The following is a 20,519-nucleotide window of genomic DNA, read 5'->3' on the forward strand; positions in this document are numbered from 1 at the left end:
CCTTGTTTCTTGGTACAATTGCTCGTGACAAACCGCAGTTATTAAGGTTATCATTCTGTATGGGTCTAAAACCCATTTACTGCTCTCAAACTCTGCTTTAGTGACGGACATTTTCCAAACCATGAACCACTTTTCTTTAGTTGTTCCTACTTTTCCAATTCTTTATATCTCAATTTTTTGACTCATTATTTGAAATCTGATCGGAGTTCTCGTGATCCGGGCATGAAGTCCGCAAACATGTCATGTTATTTAAAGCTGCATTTATCAGAATTGAAGAGAACACAAAAGAAAACATAGAAGGAGAAAATGAGTAATGAAACATGATTTCATTTCTTGGCGTTTTGGGGAAGATAAGGAAAAAGGTTGACATTCAGGAAATTAAAAACATGAAAAATGAAGAAAACATCTGAGTCACCCTCTGGGGTAATTCGTAATGCAGAGAAGGTGGCAAGGCAGGTTCATTAGGACTTCCGTTTGATCAAGAATGGCGTAGCCTTCTAGTTTTGAAGCTTGGTGCTTGGCCCCATGTACGATGCTTCAACGGTGCTAGTGCCCTCTCCTGGCTGGACCATGTGCATTTCGCATAGCTTTTCCCTTGTCGCCTCACATATTTCCTCGCTCTCGTCGAGCGGGGACACCTTGTCATCTCCCTCTTTGTTGTATTTTGGTTCCTGTGGTATGCGTCCGACAAACACTGGCTCGTTCGGCCGAGGTTGTTTGATCGTCCCCCATACCATGGAGGCCTGCTTGAATACATCACTTATTCCTTTTTCTTGCTCCGGAGTTACCCTGGGTCCTTTTTCTGTATCAGCAATAGCAATTATGGCTTTAAGTGCCGGATCAACTTCTTCGTCTTCACAAATCATCCCAACTATCGGCCCGTTGTTGTGGGCGGGCAGCGGATTATTGGTCACATTTGGGATATCCTCGTCTCTCAACACAATCTTCCCTTGGTCTAACAGATTCTCTACAGCTTGTTTCAATGTCCAACAGTCGTTGGTGTCGTGCCCTTCTACCCCTGAATGGTATGCACATCTGACACCCCGCTGATATGATGGTGATCCCGGGTTCTTCCCGTTCGGTGGTATGGGCTGCAACAAATTCATTTGGACAAGCTTAGGGAATAGGGTGGAATAGGGTTCACCGATTGGTGTGTAGTTGGGTCTCCTGGGTGGTTCCCGAGGATGGAAATTATTTGGAGGAGGTCGAGGATTGTAGTGGTTTCGGTGAGGAGGCTGATTCCTAGGATGTGGGGCCTGCCCCCGATTGACTGGTTGTGACCGCTGGATATAAGGCTGGGTGCTCATGACCATGTAGGGTTGAGGAGCGTAGGTCGCATTTTGATGGGGGAAATAATGTTGCGAGGTTCTTTCCGAAAAACAAAGCCCGGGATTATGATATTCTCCCATCTCTGATACCGCCATGGATGTTTCCTCTTTTTTCTTCCCTCTTGCCATTCCTCCAGACCCGCTTTGGACGGCCTGGGAGGTTGCCCTTATGGCTGCCTGACTCAAAATTCTTCCCGTTTTCAAACCGTTCTCCACCATCTCTCCAATCTTAATCGCTTCTGCGAAAGGCTTTCCCATGGCCGACATCATGTTTTGGAAATAGTCGGACTCTTGAGCCTGGAGAAAAGTAGTGACCATCTCTATCTCGTCCATGGAAGGTTTTACCCTTGACGCTTGCTCACGCCATTTGATGGCGTATTCTCTGAAACTTTCCGCGGGTTTCTTCTTTAAGTTTGACAAAGCATTTCTGTCTGGTGCGATGTCAATATTATATTGAAACTGCCCTACGAAGTCTCTGGCAAGATCATCCCATATATGCCAGCGAGATATGTCCTGGTCCATATACCATTCCGAAGCGACTCCCACCAAACTTTCTCCAAAATATGCCATTAGCAGTTCTTCTTTTCCGCCGGCTCCCCGCAATTGATTGCAGTATTTTTTAAGATGTGCAATGGGGTCACCGTGCCCATCGTATTTCTCGAACTTTGGGGTCTTGAAACCTGCTGGCAGGTGCACGTGAGGGAACATGCATAGGTCGGCGTAAGAGACGCTCTTCTGTCCGCTCAATCCTTGCATATTTTTCAAACTTTGTTCAAGGCTTCTCATTCTCTTGGCAATCTCATTTTGTTCTGCAATTCTGGGGTTCTGATCCTGCCCGGGTGCAAGCTCGCACTGAGGCGGTAGAGGATTAGTGCTGGTAGCGAATCTAGTTGGTTCCATTGAGAACGATGGTGCTTGGAATGTAAAAGAGGATGAGTCAAAGCTTGGCTTGTACGTGGCAGGTTGTGCCGTAATCGGGCAAGGCGATGCAGTAAAGATGTTCATGCTTGCATCGGTGGCTGACATTCGGGGATGAGGGTCAGAAGGCGATCCAGTAGAGAAGGCTGAGGTGGCTGGGTACCCGAATGGGGTAGCAGGATAATTTATGGGAACATTAGAAGTCCCACTTGGCCTGGAGAATAATTCAGGGAATCCGGGGATGACACTTGGAGGCTCTTTCCCATTATTCCAGTCGTGCAGCATTTCCAACACGCGGAGCCGTAGGATTCTATTTTCCTCCGCAGTTGCGGATTCAGGTGTGAGGACGGCTGAGATTGAGCTCTCCTCAGAAACAGGGATCGTTTGCAATGGGATTTCTGAAGACATTCCCACACTTCTTTTGACTTGGTGAAGTAAGTGTGAGTACCGCTTCTGGCCTTAACAACAGATAGTTGAACGCTTCTCCTTGACCTCGTGAAATATGAGTGCGAGGCCAGACTTTCACCAACCAACCGTCTTTTCAAAAACCCTGGAAATACTCAATGACAAACGCACGGTTAATTTGTAGCAAAACAGATAGTTAATCTCACGTTGGGCATGATGCACCTACACAGTTAAGGGGATTACTATATGTTTGCTACGAGAGCATGCGTCATTCCGGCATTTTATTAGTTTTTTTTTCTTTTTTTTTCTTTTTTTCTTTTTTTTATTTTTTATTTTGCAGTAAAAGAAATGTGACCGGATCCGATGAGGATTGCCTACGTATCACGATGCCTACGTGAATCAGATCATTACGTAGTTCGAAACTAAAAAATAAAGAAGCAAGTGCTCATTTAGCATAGGGCTCAAAAGATTTGACTATTTTTTGTTTATTTACTTATTCAAAATTTTTTTTTTGTTTTTTTTTTTTTGGAATTTTTGAAAGAAATACTTTAAAAGAAGAAAGAAAATTTTGTTTATTTAGATTTTTGTTTTATTTTTTAAAGAAAGACTTCTAAAATTTATTTGCTTTTGACTTGAATTCTGGAAATTTATTAAGAAAAGAAAATATGTTTGGTTGTTTTTTTTTGTTTTGTTTTACCTTTTCTACGGAAGAAAGAATGTATATGATGTTGCCCCTTAAATTTTGAAAGAGGGACTTTTAAGAAAATGATGTGAAATTCTGAGTTTTATTTATTTACAAAATCACTTCTAAAGAAAAATCCTAATAATTCGAAATTCGATTTTTCAAATATTTTTTTTTTAAAAAAACATTTTATAAAAGAGAGACTAAAAAGCAAAGAGTATTTTTTTTTGATTTTTTATTGCTGATTTTTAATCCTTATTACATTATTTCACATGAAAGACTTCAGAAAGAAGGAGATTATTTTTATTTGAGTTTAAGAAAACTTCTATATTATTTTTTTTTTTTTTTCATATTTTCTAAGGAAGAATTTATAAAGAAAGAACTAAAGGGGAATATATTTTTTTTGGATTTTTTGAAAATTGGGGCCGGAACCGATGAGGTTTGCCTACGTATCTCACATCCGGTGAGAATCAGACCCGCGTAGTTCGGTCAAATTAACCGAATTTTTTAGAACAAAATTCTTTCCTTTTCAACGAACAACTTTCCAAAAATAAAAGACTATTTTTTCTATCTTTTTGTTTTTTCTTTTTCTTAGTAAAGCAAATTATTGAAGAAAAAACATTTTCCCTTTTTATAATCGCAAAATTTCGGCAGAGTTTTGACAGTAATTGGGCATTGCTATTTTTCAAAGTAGAAAATTAGTCCTATGCACTGATATATATATATATATATATATATATATATATATATATATATTTTTTTTTCTTTTTTTAAATACTCCAAAGTCAGGCAGCATGCATGTCCGAGACAAATAAATGCGCGGAAACAAATAGGATGCAACAGGATGGTCTTTTCATTTCAGGTCGCTAGTCCTAGACGGACCCAACCCCTATGTTGAGTCCCCTAAGTCAAATGCAACATGATGCAAATAAGCGTTCCTACTAGGGATCCGGCATGAAGTCAAATTATTCTAGGTTCGTAACCTGGGTATTTGTTCTAGACTGTGTACCCGAGCGGACAACTCGAGTCGAGGAGGGGGCTACGTACCGGGGACCCGCGAGATCGTCCGGCTTTGTAACTTGTCCGACCTCTTTCTTATTTCAGGTATTGACACTAACAGAATAGGGAGTCTCGACCAGCGAGCTTCTCCCCGGAGGTAAGAAGAGAAGGGTTTCGGCACAGTTTATATACAGTTCAAATAATATCAAAGCGGTAAAAGCAGCATTTAGCACAATAGGCTCAAACATGTAAAAATCAGATAAAACCAAATATAACAATTTATCTAAGCTCGAATTTCTAACCCTGAACCAGTGGTTCTGGGTCTAATTCCCCAGCAGAGTCGCCAGAGCTGTCACACCTCCTTTTTGCGTGCCCGCCCCGAGGGGTAAGATGCGCGGGTGGAATTTTTCCAATTTAAGTGACAATATTCGAAATGGGATTATTTATTTAATTCAGAGTCGCCACTTGGGAAAGGTTTGGATTTTGGTGTCCCAAGTCACCGGTTTATCTTGAATCCCAAATCGAGGAAATTTTCGACTTTTCCAAATGAAGTCTGCGAACCAGAAATTCTAAGTAAGGAATTCTGTTGACCCGAGGGAAGGTGTTAGGCACCCTCGAATCCCGTGGTTCTAGCACGGTCGCTTAAATTGTTATAATGGCTAGATATCTGATTTAAATACATGTTGTGTCTTATGTACTTTTATTAAGTTTAAACCGCTTTTATTATTATCATTTATTTTTATAGAATTGCAACGTCGTGAAAATGCATCTCAAACCACGTCACAGTCAATGCACCCGTAGTTGTTAACACATTTTGACTCCGTTGAGACTTGGATTTGGGTCACATCAATGCGCACCCGAATTTAATAATATGATTTAATTAAGTCGCGCCTAAAGAGTCTAACGCGTTATTATTTTTGAGAAGGCCATGAGATTCACTAAACGGCCTAGCCCGAATTCTAAATATTATGATTAGTTGTTGAGGGGCCCGCAGTTGTGCATTTTTATTTGGCGAGGCTCGTCTCATTATTTTTTAAAGGATAAACCTATAGTGACTATACTTTCTATTAAGTTCGTCTCTAAAATTAAAAGAAAAGGGACGTGCTAATATAAACTATATGCTTTTGCCTAATCCGGATTCTTATCAATTACTGATTAATTATTTACAAAGTGGAGGGATGTCATAACTTGTGAAACATACTTCAATTGGATAAAAGAAATTACGTTCGAGATTGACCCAATGTTATACTTGCGTCCTAACGTTCCTTGAATTGAATTTAACTAGACTTATTGAAGCTGAATTTAAGGGAATTAACCACTATGTCTCGTTACTTGCGGAGGCGTGAATGCGCTTCTATATGCTGCCTAGCGAGTTATGATAAAAGAAAAACTAAAATGAACAAGGAACATTTGTGTAAGGTGGAAATATTCTATTCTATGCATGTTATTCAGTTAAACGGAAATCCAGTTAAAAATCTATACTAATTCTCCATGCCTTCTATGTATTGTATCATTACATTTTGTACTAGCAAACAACTATAAACTAAGATGCGAGAGGCTAAACTTGATTGAGTATTATCTAACTAATCTTTCATTACTGAATCACACTAATCAATTTATACAACTGAAGTCAGTATATCACAAGCATTACAAAACAGATATCTAAATCTTCTTCAAGAACTCCTTTCATTTCATGCTTTTGAATTGTTACAGTTAACACCAAAGTTGGATTTGAAATGTGTACCTGGAAACACTGAAAATGCAAAGGAGAAGAAGAAAAAGATGGGGAAATCAGCAGCAGCAAGAAACAGAACTAGCAGTAGCAGCAGGGCAGAAATGCAGCAGCAACAGTAAGCAGAATAGCAGCAGCAATCAGAACAGCACAACAGAAAGGATTCTATTGCGAGGTGGAACTAGAGTTGAAGAAGAGAAAGCCAAATGAAACAGCACACATTGTGATGGCAACAATACTCCAGACAATCCAATTCCGGGATATACCAAATGCAACAAACAATAACAACAATCTCGATTGAAATTTAGAAGAAGCAACACTGCCTAACGTATTGACAATAGATGAGCTTCAGACAAACAAGACCAAGTTTCTGATTTCCTAATCTGTTTTATCTCTTTCTTGCTCTCTTTCTATTTCTGTCAACTCTCTCTTTTTCTTTTCTATCCTCACAGTGTATGTATTTCTCTTCTGTCTGTATCTCTTTGTATGTATTTCAAGCTTTCTCTTTCAAAACTCCTCCCCGTGTGTGTATTTTCCTTTCCCCCTCTAATTCTGTATATCTATCTTTTTTCCTCTCAAGGTCCAGTGTGTGTATTTTTTGGTCTGTCTGTCCCCCTTTTCCTCTAATCTTAGGGTCCTTTTTATAAGCCTTTCATTACCCCTTTTAACAGCCTGTTTAGAATATCACCATACCCCTCTCATGTGCCTTTTCATTTTCAGATTCCAATCAGTTATTTAAGTATTAACCCCCATCAACATTCCCTGGCAGACTTAACTTTTAAAAGGTTTAATACTTTTAAACTAAAGCAAGGTATGGGCAGTAGAATCTATCTGACAGCATATGCTGTCAAATCATTTTAAAATTAAAAGCCCTTTTATGCAGGAAACAGGCTGTGCACAATGCACATGCTGTGCACAAGTGCACATGCCATCAACTCAGATTTCAATTACAGACCAAGCCTTAGGTTTCTGAAATCATATTAACAACTATAAGTAACTGAACTTGGTTCTTAATTGATTCAGGCAATGTTCAACAGAAGCAAATCGATTTATTTTTGTTCAGACAGTTGAAACTAATTGACGACACATGTCGACTCGACTATATTAGTTATAACACATACAATCGACCAAAAATCAGACATTCAAAAGTATAGGACACATGGTTCGAATTATACTGACTAAACAGAATTACACTCGGGGAGTCAACTAGTCAGTCCAAACTCGAAAATCAGCTACTTGCACAAACAAATACATAATGCCTTATCAGAATAGGAAGGGGGATTTAGACAAACAACAGAGGTTCAGGCAAAGTGGTTGAAGCACAGTTGATAGAAGTCAAGGACATAAACAGAAAACGAACAGACCCTTACAACAATCAAACGAACCAAAACAACTAAGAAAAGAAAGAAACTCACCTTAAACCGCAAATGATTAAAACCTTAACTCGGACTCGGTCAGGCCTTTCTTAAGGCTGAACGGACTTTAAACGAAGTGTTTCTCAGATGAGAAACACTTTGATTAAAGTCCATTAGACCTTAATCTCTTCGGTTGAACCAGTGACGGAGGAACACAAAATTTCCAAAACTCAGATCTGGGATTCATGCTTCCCTGATCAGATTCGGACCAAACCAAGTATGGTTTGGTCACGAGGGGGGTCTGGGGAGTGTCTGGTATGAATTTAAGGCAGATCGGTGTAGATTAGGTTCCGACTCGAATCTTCAAATGAAGATTCGAGAAGGTGGGACAGGATTCGAGGTGTGTGGTTGGCAGATTTGGGTTCAGGACGGCACGGGGGTTCTATGGTGTTAAGGGCAAGGTCACCGACGTCCGTGCCGCCGGTTTTTATGGTGAAGGGTACAGGGGCGGCTCTAGGGTTTGGGGGTTGTGGTGAAGACGACGAAGGCTGGGGTTTGGATAGGGGGGGCAGGGTAGTGTTATGAGCTTATATAGTTAGTGAGCAAGTGGATCCTGGCCGTTGGATGAGACGAGATGAAGGGCCAGGATCCTTTGGCTAACAGGGAACGACGTCGTTTCAAGGGTAAAGGGTTGGGGTCGGTCCGGGTGAGACGGGTCGGGTTTGTTGGTGGGTTATGGAGAATTGATCTTGGCTGTTGATCAATTTGAGATCAACGGCCCAGATCAACCTGTATCAATACGACGTCGTTTGGATTCTCTGGGCATCAGGTGGTCTGGACCGGGCAGGCCTGGGTTTTGGGCTGAATTTGTTGGGCCAATTTTAACAAATTGGCCCAAGTCCGGAAGGGGTCTTTTCTTTTCTTTCTTTTATTATTTTTTTTATTATTATTTTTATCTCTTTTCCTTATTTATTTTAAAAACAAAACTAAGCAAAAAATCAAAAATAAAAATTAAATACACACTCACTACAATTATTTGCACACACACTAAAAATATTTCAAAGCAAGTAAAATCAAACAAAACAAAATCACGGACAAAGATGCCCGTTTTATGCCTTTCTATTTAAACAAACACGTTGCGGTTCAGATTATGCATGACACGCATTTTGTATTTTGTTTTAAATAAATAAATAAATAAATAAATAAAAATAAAAATGGGCAAAAGTCACAAATAAATCAACAAAGTGCCGCACAGAAAATCCGAAAATTGTACAGCAGGGCCAATTATTATTATTTTTATTTCTTTTGGAGCGATTGTCGTGCGAAGCAAAAATCACGTGCTCACAGTGGTAATAGCATGCAACAACAGTAACATTGCAGTCCCACGGTAGTCCCAGCTACCAAAACTTCCCGAACTACATTGACCTGATTCCTGTTTAGCCTAGGATATGTAGGAAACCTTTGAAGCAAAGGTTCGGTCAAATCTTTTTCAAAAAAATGCTTCACACGGAGTACTCGGATGGGCAAAAATCGCTCGCTTTATCTTTGCACGAAAACCCTTCGTGTCTTCGGGCAAAGAGGGGCAGCTGTAAGCACGTGATTTTTGCCCAATATGAGAATTACTCCCAAAAAATTCAAAAATAAAATGATTTTTCTTTGGTGTGCAATTTTGTGATATTTTGTGATATTTTGAATAATTATTTGTATTTGTCTGTGCATGTTTATTTGCTAAAATAATAAAAAATACAAAAATATGTCGCATTTTGCATGTAGGATTTAATCCTACAATTGTTAGTAATTAAATTTGTTTTACAAAAATTAAAAATTACAAAAATAGGCATCATTTGCATTTTTAGCATTTAATGTCCAAATATACAATTTTATGCTTAATTATTACTTAATTGTGCGTTAATTGTTATTGGGAGTTAATTTGCGCTTTTATAACTTAATTTAGTTCTTAATAATAAGTTAAGTATTTTTATAATTTAGTTTTAGAGAAATAAAAGAAGAAAAGAAAGCAAAAATATAAAGAAAGTCGGAATTAGGCCTCTTCTTCAATTTCAAGCCACATGCCCAAAAATGGCCCAATCTTCCCTATGACCCAGTCCATTTCGAACTGGGTCGACCCAGTCCATAACTCAAAAGACCCAAACCCCCTTTGTCTTTCATTTTTTACAAAACAAAAACAAAACAAAACAAAAATAAGAGAAGAAAACCCTAAAAATCTAAACCATCCGCCCCCCCTCTCCTATCTTCTTCTTCTTCCTCAAGCTCACATCCCTTCCAACCATGGCTGCCCCTCTCCCATTCCCTTCATCCCCACATCACACTCACACACACACTCACCAAACACCTCCAAGCTGACCTCCCATGAACGACCTCAAAAACTATGAACAACCCAACGCGAAGCTCGCTTCAGCTCCGTCGTGCTGCTGCGTCGCTGCGTCTTCAGCTTCACCATTGCTGCTGCTGGTCACATTTCTGCTTCAGCTGCTTGTCGTCGTGTCTGCCTTCGTCCTCTTCGTCGAGCTCAAGCTCGAGCTCGACATCCATGGTCGCCACTGCTTCATTCCGCTTCATCTTCCTCGTCATGATGCTCATCGCCTTCACTGTTTCCACCATGGTTGTTGTCCGCTCACGCAGCTGCTACTGCTGCTAAGAAGCTGCTATTGCTTCAATTTTCTTTGTCGCGTCCAGATGCTATGAGCAGCCATGGCTGCTCCAAAAAAACGTTGATGCATCTCCATTCGCAGGTTGTTTCAGCTGCGTCCAGCTGCTGATTTTGGTTCGTTGTCCGTCGACCTCCCCTACTGCTTCATGCTGCTTCTTCTTCCTCACTCGATGGACTGTTGCTGCTGCTCGTCGCAACAGTTGCTTCGTGTTTCTGCTTCACGTTGCTTCATCTTCTTCGGCTCGTCAAAGTTCGAAGGTTTATTTTTTTTATTTGAGTCGAAACCCGGACAGATTTGTTTACGATCGAGTTCGTCGTTGATTCATCTCCGGTTAGTTGTTTTGGAGTTTTATTTTTGTCCATATTTAGTTTTTATATTTCTCAAAGTTAAAATCGTTAAATATTTGATTCTTGTTTTGTTCGTTGTTCATCGTTGAATTAATTTTTAGTTTGTTCATGTGTTTTGATTGAATTAATTTTCAGATTTCAAATGGAAAGTTAATTAGTGGTTTTTCATGTTTATTTCGTATTTGTTTTATTGTTTAGGTAAAAGTTGTTAGTTTAATGTTGGTGAGATACAAATTGAAGTTTAATTAATTGTTTCTTCAATTTGTTTCATGTGTTTTATGTATTTTTAGAAATTATTAATATTGTTAAGTTCAAGTTTAAATTCATAATTGTTTCTTCGTCGATCTTGTTATTTGTCTAAAAGAATTTAGTTGTGTTAGAGAAATATGTTGGTTTAATCATTTGAATCCGTCATGTTTATTGTTTAAAATAGATTTAATTCATGTTCATACTTTGTTTGATTATTCTTGAATCTGAAATTTGTATAGCTTGATTTCTTGTTTACCATTTGTGATTATTTTTTGAATTGATTTTAAGTTCAATATGATTGAATTTAGAAATCTTCATACTTTGTTTGTTGTTGTTGTTGAATCCGAAAATAGGATTGTTTGTTGCTAAAATATTGTTCAATCAAATTTTAGTTGTTCTTTGTTGTTCAATTTGTGTTCATGTGATTTGTTGTTGAAATGTTGTTGAAATCATGTTCATGTGCTTTGTTGTTGAAATGTTGAAGAAATCATGTTCATGAAATTTGTTGTTTGAACATTGTTAGAAATTAATCATATTGTCTATATTTTGGTTAAGTTTGATTAATTGATGTGTTATAGCTGATGGGTAGTTTGGTAATTTATAGTACTGTCGGGGGTAAAATAGTAATTTGCAATAGGATCGGAGGGGTAGTTTAGGAATTGTACATTTTGTAATTGTTTATATGAAGCATGGGGGACAAAATGAAATTGGGTGGTTTGTGATATGGTTATTTAATATAAAGGGGGGACAAGACAAAATTTAGTGGTGGGAATCTTGTATTATTTTATGTTAGGCATGGGGGACAAAATATAATGAGGTGGTGTGATATGTTTATTTAATGTAATGGGGATGAGTGGGACGATAATGAGTTGGGTAGAGAAAAAGTATGGATTTTAATTAATTGAAAGATTTATGGGATGGGTTATAAAAGAGAAGTCTTGAAATCAGAACATAAGAGAAGACAAGAAAAATACACACGAATCTGAGAAGAAAAAGAGAGAAGAAAAAAGGGCTGAACATTTAAGAGAAAGAAAAATTCCGAAAAATATTTAAGCTTTCAAAAATAAAAATAAAAACTAAAAAATCTTTTGCTTTCTTTCTTTGTTTGAAATTAGTATTAATGGTTGTTGTTTCATTCAAAGCTTAAAGCTTTTGTTTTTGGGATTACTACTCCACCGGTCTGTTACTGGGTTGTTACTGTTGCTGGGCAGTTGTTGCTGTTGTACTGTTATTACTGCTGCTGATTCTCATCTTCATTTTCTTTTGCTTCCAATATCAGGTACATATCTGTAAATTCATGTCACGAAAAGCTTCAACATGACAAATTAATGAAGTTCGGGAATTATAATTCTGTTTTCCATTCGTTCAAGTTCATTAGTTAAAAATTTGGTTTTTGTTTCAGTTGATTAATATAGTAGTACGTTTGGCGTAATGAATATAAGATAATTGTTACCTCTTAAAATTCGTTTAAGTGTTGTAATAATATCATCTATTTCGGAATTTTCATTAAGTGAAGTCATGATTGAAATATCAAGGTAGGGAACATGGCATAAAATGGGCCATTAATTACATCCCGTAATATTGTTAGCTAAATGTAAAGTAGAATGGAAGTATCAAGAAATTACATTATTAGTATATCTTGTAAAAAATCTGATTTTGGTTTAGATTGATATAAGTTGTATGTTCATATATGGCATGATGATGAGTATATATATAATCATATGTGGAAGGTGAGTTGATACAGCTCGTTACGAGTTTAGAATATTAGGAATGGTTCAAACGTACAACTATATTGCATGTGATGTAATTTTATTGAATCAATTTGTATAATAGTTCTCTTTCTTATCAACTTGACTCTTATCTTCCATTGCAAACATTAACCAAACCATTGCAACTTTGGACTAAAACAAATACATGAGAAGGACATAGGATTTATAAACGAATCGTGGCATTTTATGTAAAAGATATATAGAAGAAGAGTTCGCCTTAAATGAAACAATGAAGATTCTGCGGAAACTATTAATTTGTTTATCATTTTAAGTTCTTTCCCAATTTTATACACGATTCGATTTATGGACATCCAAATGTTGTATCCACGAAAAAATGTTAGTTTTAGATACATATTGTCTGTTTTCTTTTTCACGTCATTAATTCTTTAAAATTTGAGGTATATGATTCATATGTGTAAAACAAGGCTCGCGGTCAACACATAATAACAATTTGTAGAGAACCTTATCAAGAATATTTTTGTGATTAGGGATACGTTCGCGTAACCTGATTATATTTCTAAAAGCAATTCGGATTATGCGTTCGCGCAACTTCGATCGAATATTTAATAAAAGGGATTTCTCGGAGAATATCATTATTAATTTCATAAAAACCCGAGATGTGAGGTTCACTACTTAATTATACCAAAAGGGCGAATGTTCTTGATTTTATTTAAAGCATAATTTCGAAAATAATTATTTTAATAAAAATATTATCTATATTATTGTGTACACGTGCGCGTGACACAACTCCGCATGTTTTAAAAAATATAATTTATAACACGAATATACGTACGCGTGATTCGATTCAAAGAAGGGTCTTTAAATCTAAATAGAAGCGGTAACAATAAAATCATGCAATAAAAATGTATTTAACAAATCAAAATAATCAAGCCGAATATAACAGTTGAGCGACCGTGCTAGAACCACGGAACTCGGGAATGCCTAACACCTTCTCCCGGGTTAACAGAATTCCTTATCCGGATTTCTGGTGCGCAGACTGTTAAATAGACAGAGTCATATTCTCCTCGATTCAGGGATTAAAACCGGTGACTTGGGACGCCTTAAAATTCCCAGGTGGCGACTCTGAAACAAACAAACAAATCCCGTTTCGACTGTCCTTTAATTGGAGAAAACTCCCTACGCACCCTCGCGGGGGCGGAAAAAGGAGGTGTGACACATGCTACTTGTGACTTTATTGTCTCTTTAATTGCATTTATTTACTGTCTTTATTTCCTCCACTATAATACTAACTTGGCTCTTGATGTTTTTCTTTCCTTTAATTTCTTCTTTTACTACCTTATTATTTCAATTCTGTTGTAATTTTCGAGCATTTATTGTAATCTTTACTTTATGAACGTGAAAATACATGCAATTTGTTTCATTATTGTACTTGCATTCCTCAACATCATATTCCACTCGTGCCAAAACAAATCCTATAGCAACCTTGTAATGAGTGGTTGCGCCCTTCCAATATTATAACCCCTAAATATGGAAAAGGCATATTTGCGGTAAAACCAGTCGATCAACGGTGTAGTCGACGGTTCCGCGCTTTTCCCTCTTGAGTTGTCCGCTCAAGGGTACCTGGTCTAGCACTTCAAAAGTAGAAACCTTCTTCCCTTGAAACTGTTCATGCATCATGGTCAGCCTAGCCGAGTCAGTTATGTTGTCCGCATAATGACTCATTAAGACAGCCTAAACCAAAGTCCAGCGGGTTTCCTGAAACCCAAACGGACACCTTTACGTTATGTGCATTTATTTGGAGAACTAAATGCCTTTTGCTAATTATTGATTTAAATAGTCGAGTCCGGTGGGGTTAAGGGCCTAACACTTTGTTTTGCAGAAAATGAGGCACGAGGTCCCCAGATTTGGTATGGTATCCAACATCCACCCAAGGTTCCTAAGCTGGTGGGAAGATCTTCATGGCAGTGATCGAACCCTCGTCCGCAAGTACTTAGGGAATTTGCCCTCACTTCTGGAAATCCAACCCAACAACAAGATCATTGAGGCTTCCACTTTGTTTTGGGATGGTGATCGATCAGTGTTCTGTTTCGGAGACTTGGAAATGACCCCTTTGCTAGAAGAGATAGAGGGCCTAGCTGGTATCCCTTGGGAGACTCCGGGTTTGCTTATGCCGGAGAATCGCAAAAGTAGAGGCTTTCTTAAGATGATGGGACTTAAGAAAAATCCCGACCTCTCTGGCTTGAAGGACTCCTACATACCATTCGACTTCTTATACGAGAGATAAGGCCACAATCCTATCGCACCTACATGGACGAATTCGCCCTCACCTCTTTGGGACATATACATAGAAGGGTGTTTGTGTTCATGTTTTGCTTCTTGGGCATGATAATTTTCCCTATGAAGAAGGCTAGGATCCATACCAGACTAGCCATGGTGACCAAGACCTTAATGGAAGGAATCGACGGGCAGTCTTTCAGCATAGTACCTATGATCATCGCTGAAATCTATCGAGCCTTGGGAAAGTGTCAGCAAGGGGCTCCACATTTCGAGGGTTGTAATCTGCTACTTCAACTATGGCTCATAGAACACCTTTAGAAAGGCGACTACAGACAGGAAATCATACGTAGGGATTGGGATGACCATATCGCTTTTCATCACCCAAAGCGAATGAACTTCATGCCCAACATGTTCGCTCAGCCAGAGGACGCCAGTGGATGGGTAGAGTTGCTCGAGAATCTAAAAGAAGAGCAAATTCAGTGGATGTTCGAGTGGTTCCCAACAGGAGAGTTCATTATCCTTTCTCGAGACGCACCATTCCTCATACTCATTGGCCTGAGGGGAACTCATCCTTACGTCCCCCTCCGAGTCATGAGGCAAGACGGAAGGAAACAAATCATACCCAGGTTAGAGAAAATGAGTCATTTCAGGGCTGACTTTCAAGATGATGATAGCTCGCACAGGTGTCACGCTCAGCATATGTGGCACTACAAGCTTGTTTTAGGGAAGGAGTCTATTGAACCAGACAGGTATCATGTCGGGTGTGTGCCGCACTACACATGTTGGTTGGAAGATGATCACATTGGTTTGGGTCGTCCAGGATTCGTCCACGGTCACAGGATTGTTGACGAGAAAACTAAAGCGCAAGTCAAAAACAATCAATTGCGCAAGAGGATGAGAGAATGTGAGAATGAACATCAGGAAATACAAGAAGCCCACGAGAAGCTGATCAACGAGTGGAAGGATATGGCTGTCAATGCCAACAGCCGTTTTGGGTATCTAGAATGAGGTTTAGTGGAGTTGGAAGGGAAGTTCTTAAAAAGGATTGAAGACTGTCAGAATACTGAGGGAAGTGCAGGCGGACATCTGGCTCGAGCCTATCTACTATTAGGGATGCGCGAGTTGATGCAGCTGTACGAGGGAGGCAAGAGTACCGAATCTGGGGAAGGTCCTTCTGGGACCAAGTAGTTAGGATTTTTACTCTTCTGCTTTCTTAAATGTAATAAGGTCGCTGGCCATTAGTGACGTCTTTATCATTAGTTGTTTTAGACTCGTTTTGTTTTTATCAATAAAATGAGGCATTTAGCATTATAAGTTCTCCAAATTTAATTTGTCTCTAGGCTTACCTCGGGCACAACGAGGCACCCAAATTAGGAAGTGATTTATATTCCCGCACAATGTGTTTAAATATTGCAATATTATTTATCAAAATTCGCACTAACTTTTTACCTTTTTTGTTTTTCTTTTTATTCCCCTCCCCAAAGGTTAGTTCGTGTATTCTGGCACCATCAGCGTACTCCACAAGATCCAAAGGTCCTCCTCCTCCTCCTCCTCCTCCTCCAAGTCCTACCAGAAATAGGAACAAAGGCAAAATGGGAGATACAAGCGCTAGAAAGGAACTTGAAGAAACTTCTCAGAATGCTGCAATCACCAAAGAGACTGCTGCTCATCTGGAGCAAACTTTGCTAAGATTCCAAGAGGAATTGGACCAAGCTAGAAACCTGGCATGCCTGTCAATCACTCTTGCCGCTCCCGATATTAACACCCAAAACCCCGCACCACTGCAAAACATCCCACAACCTCCAATGCAACCCACTCATAACACTCCACTGCACGTTCCTGAACCACAAAACACCACAAAAGACCATAACACTCCAATCTTTGTGGACACTATGCCGTATTATAGTCAGCCAATCGCTAGTGCAATCAAGTCAGATGACAAGAGCTCCCTCATTCAGAATTTGGCCGTTGAGATCAAGAAGTTGACTAGCCGGGTCCAAGGTTTCGAAGGTAACAAAGGTGTTGAAGGGTTGAATTACAAAGATCTCTGTGTTCAGCCAGATGTTGAGCTCCCGGAGGGGTACAAACCTCCCAAGTTTGAACTATTCGATGGCACAGGTGACCCCAGGGTCCACTTGAGAATGTATTGTGACAAGTTGGTAGGAGTCGGAAGGGACGAGAAGATCCGCATGAAGCTGTTCATGAGGAATTTGAAGGGTGATGCTTTATCCTGGTATATTAGCCAAGATGCGAAGAAATGGACTAGTTGGGTGAAAATGGAGTCTGACTTTATGGATCGATTTAGGTTCAACACTGAGAATGCACCAGATGTGTTCTATATCCAGAATCTCAAGAAGAAGCCCACAGAGACCTTTCGCGAGTATGCTACTCGTTGGAGGTCAGAAGATGCTAAGGTCAGACCAGCCTTGGAGGAAGAACAAATGAACAAGTTCTTCATCCGTGCTCAGGATCCGCAGTACTACGAGAGTCTGATGCTAATAGAGGGCCAAAAGTTCTTCGACATCATCAAGTTGGGAGAAAGAATCGAAGAAGGCATCAAAAATGGTATGGTCACTAACCTCGAGGCATTGCAAGCTACCAACAAGGCTTTACAGTCTGGTGGCTCGTCAAAGAAAAAGGATGTGAATTCTGTAATGGCTGCGCAAAGGAACAACTCCCCTATGAAGTACCAAACCTATCCCTCAGCTCCACTCACATATCAACCTACCCTAAATTACCAAGCACCATCACCCACTTACCAAATTCCACCACCTGCTTACCAATCACCTCCACCACCTACGTATCAACCCACTTCACCCAGATATTACCAACCCGCACCCGTATACCAAGCATATAACTCTCAACCTTCTCACTACCCATCACCTCCTACCCACCAAAACTTTCCTCGATCTAGACCAAACATCGACCGCAAACCTCCTAGACAATATACCACCATAGCCGAGCCAATTGACCAATTATATGAAAAACTCAAGGCAACTGGTTACGTTACCCCTATCCCAGCCGTAACTCCAGAAACCCCTTCCCAGTGGATCAACCCAAACAAGACTTGCGCATACCATTTCGGGATGAAAGGCCATACCATCAACGAGTGTCACTCGTTGAAAGACAAGATTCAGAATCTGATTGACAACAAGACCATCATAGCAAAGGAGCCCGCTCCTAATGTCCGCAACAATCCTCTGCCTGACCACAAGGGTGGAGGAATCCATATGATCGAGATCGAAGATGATTGGGACCCCAAGGGGTCAATCGGTTTGATAGTTGAAGGAGACGAGCCTAAGAAGCCAACAGTTACTCTCAATCCCATTGTTGTCCAGATTCAGCCCTCTGAGGGCGATGTGGTAAATGTGTCCGTACCACTCGAGTTTGAAGCACCTCCTGCAAAGGCGCCAAAACCAATTGAGGTTGAGTTCGGGGTTCCAAAGGCGCCTACACCGTTTGAAGTTACTATGTTACCTCCCAAGGCACCAATTCCAATCTCCATGATAGACGTAACCCCGTTCAAGACAAATGCTATACCTTGGGATTACACCGCTGAGGCTAGAAGGAAAGGAAAGACATATACCAGGGAAGCAATTTTCGCACAGGGCATGACTAGGACAGGTAGGGTATACACCTCGGAGCACTTGGCTGAGTCCAGCAAGCAAGCCTCTGGGTGGGTTGTTGAAACCGGACCCGATGACCTTTGGAGGAAGGTACAGGCCAAAGAGTACTCAGCCGTCGAGCAACTGAACAAAACGCCAACACAGATTTCTATTTTGGCTCTTCTACAAAGCTCTGAGGCACATAAAAATGCCTTAATGAAAATACTGAGTGAAGCTTATGTTCCCAGCAACATAACAGGAGGCGAAATAGCAAACATGGTGGGGCAGGTACTGGAAAGCCATAAGATCACCTTCCATGAAGATGAATTACCGCCAGAAGGGCTTGGTCACAACAAAGCGTTGCACATCACTGCACAATGCAAGGATCACTTTATCACCAGGATTCTAGTCGACGGGGGATCCAGCCTCAACATTTGTCCGTTGGTAACTCTCAGGACATTGGGTAAGGGATTGCACGAGATCAAAGACGGGGCTATCAGTGTCAAAGCTTTTGATGGATCTCAGAGGTCCACCATTGGAGAAATTAGCTTATGCCTGCAGATGGGACCCACCTGATTCGATGTCGAGTTCCAAGTCATTGACGTACCAACATCCTACAATTTGTTGTTAGGACGACCCTGGATTCACGCCGCTGGGGCTATGGCATCAACTTTGCATCAGGCTGCAAAATTTAAATGGAATCATCAGGAAGTAATCATCCATAGAGACGGTAGCAACCCTATATATAGTCGCCAGGCCATCCCGATGATCGGAGGAAGAAGGATAGGAGGAGAAACGTACCACCACATCGAGCGGGTCAATGTTGTAGACAAAGACAAGTGGTGGGATAGCAAGATCGAAAGCATCCTGAATTGGAGCGGGTATGAACCCGGAAAAGGACTTGGCAAGAACCTGCAAGGTATCACCAAACCTATCAAGCTGAAGAAACACGGTACCACTTTTGGCCTAGGGTATGAGTACACTTGGGAGGAGTTCAACCACTGGTCACCTCCATGGTGCGGACCATACTATCCGCTGGAGCACCCTATACCTCAGTTGGAGCAGACTTTTCAGCCATCCGACACTTTGTACGGATCAGAGGAAGACGAGGCACTAGCAGCAATAAAGAACCTGTTTCTGGAAGATGATATGGATTGTTGTGTTATCTTCGAGGAGGAAGGGGAGGAAGGCCCTTCCATTCAAGCCATGAACCGAGGGGAACGCCTCACCAATTGGTTGGTCAGGACCACCAGTGCCCGGACATCTTCGGGGTAGCAAGGCTGAACGAGCATCATGCATCACATCTTTATTTTCTTAGTTGCTTTTCCTTTATGCATTGTCTTTACTTTCCAAAAGAGCTATGATGTCTAGAACGATTATGAATTTCAATCAAAGCATTTCAAATTCATTATATATTGCACTTTTATTACTTTTCTCTATCATTTACTTTGTTTTACACAGCGTTACTCTTACATATCTTGATGATGAACCAACAACTGTGACTTGCAACTAGGCAATGCAACAAACGGATATAGATTCAAAAGAAGATGATATACTAGAAGAGGTTGTCAGAGAGGTCAAAAACTTTGAGAATTGGCCTAAGTCTAATCTAGATGAGACCGAAGTCGTTAATTTAGGTGATACTGAGAATGTCAAAGAAACACGTATCAGCGCACATTTGTCGCCATCAGAAAAGAAAGAGTACACAGAGTTCCTAAAAGAGTATGAGGATATCTTTGCATGGTCTTATGACGATATGACTGGCCTCAGCACATCCATTGTAGCTCACAAGTTGCCAACAGATCCTACATGTCCGCCGGTAAAGCAGAAGCTCAGGAAGTTCAAGCCAGACATGAGTTTGAAGATTAAAGAAGAGGTTACTAAGCAAGTCAAAGCCAGGGTTCTCAGGGTGGTAGAATATCTGACATGGTTAGCCAACATCGTGCCGGTACTAAAGAAGGATGGGAAGGTTAGAGTCTGTGTCGACTACCGGGATCTCAACCGGGCTAGTCCCAAAGACAACTTTCCTTTGCTGAATATACACATCTTGATCGACAACTGTGCCAAGCATGAGCTGCAGTCATTTGTTGATTGTTTTGCTGGGTACCATCAGATATGGATGGATGAAGAAGATGTAGAGAAAATGGCGTTTATCATGCCATGGGGGATGTACTGTTATAGAATGATGCCGTTTGGATTGAAAAATGCTGGTGCTACCTA

At 40.2% G+C, this 20,519-nt stretch overlaps 1 protein-coding gene across 1 annotated transcript; it reads left to right on the top strand.

The window, feature by feature from the left end:
- The first annotated feature begins 16,286 nt into the window (after window positions 1–16,286).
- LOC138883021 (uncharacterized) lies at window positions 16,287–18,875 on the top strand. The gene has a single exon (XM_070163677.1). It carries the CDS (start codon window positions 16,287–16,289, stop codon window positions 18,873–18,875), a length of 2,589 nt encoding a protein of 862 aa, XP_070019778.1.
- The last annotated feature ends 1,644 nt before the right edge of the window (window positions 18,876–20,519 follow it).

Source organism: Nicotiana sylvestris, chromosome 2 (assembly GCF_000393655.2).
Source record: "Nicotiana sylvestris chromosome 2, ASM39365v2, whole genome shotgun sequence".
NCBI classification, from domain to species: domain Eukaryota; kingdom Viridiplantae; phylum Streptophyta; class Magnoliopsida; order Solanales; family Solanaceae; genus Nicotiana; species Nicotiana sylvestris.

Bases quoted from the DNA above. Each gene is read 5' to 3' on its own strand.
- LOC138883021 (XM_070163677.1), top strand. From the start codon at position 16,287: ATGGGAGATACAAGCGCTAGAAAGGAACTTGAAGAAACTTCTCAGAAT.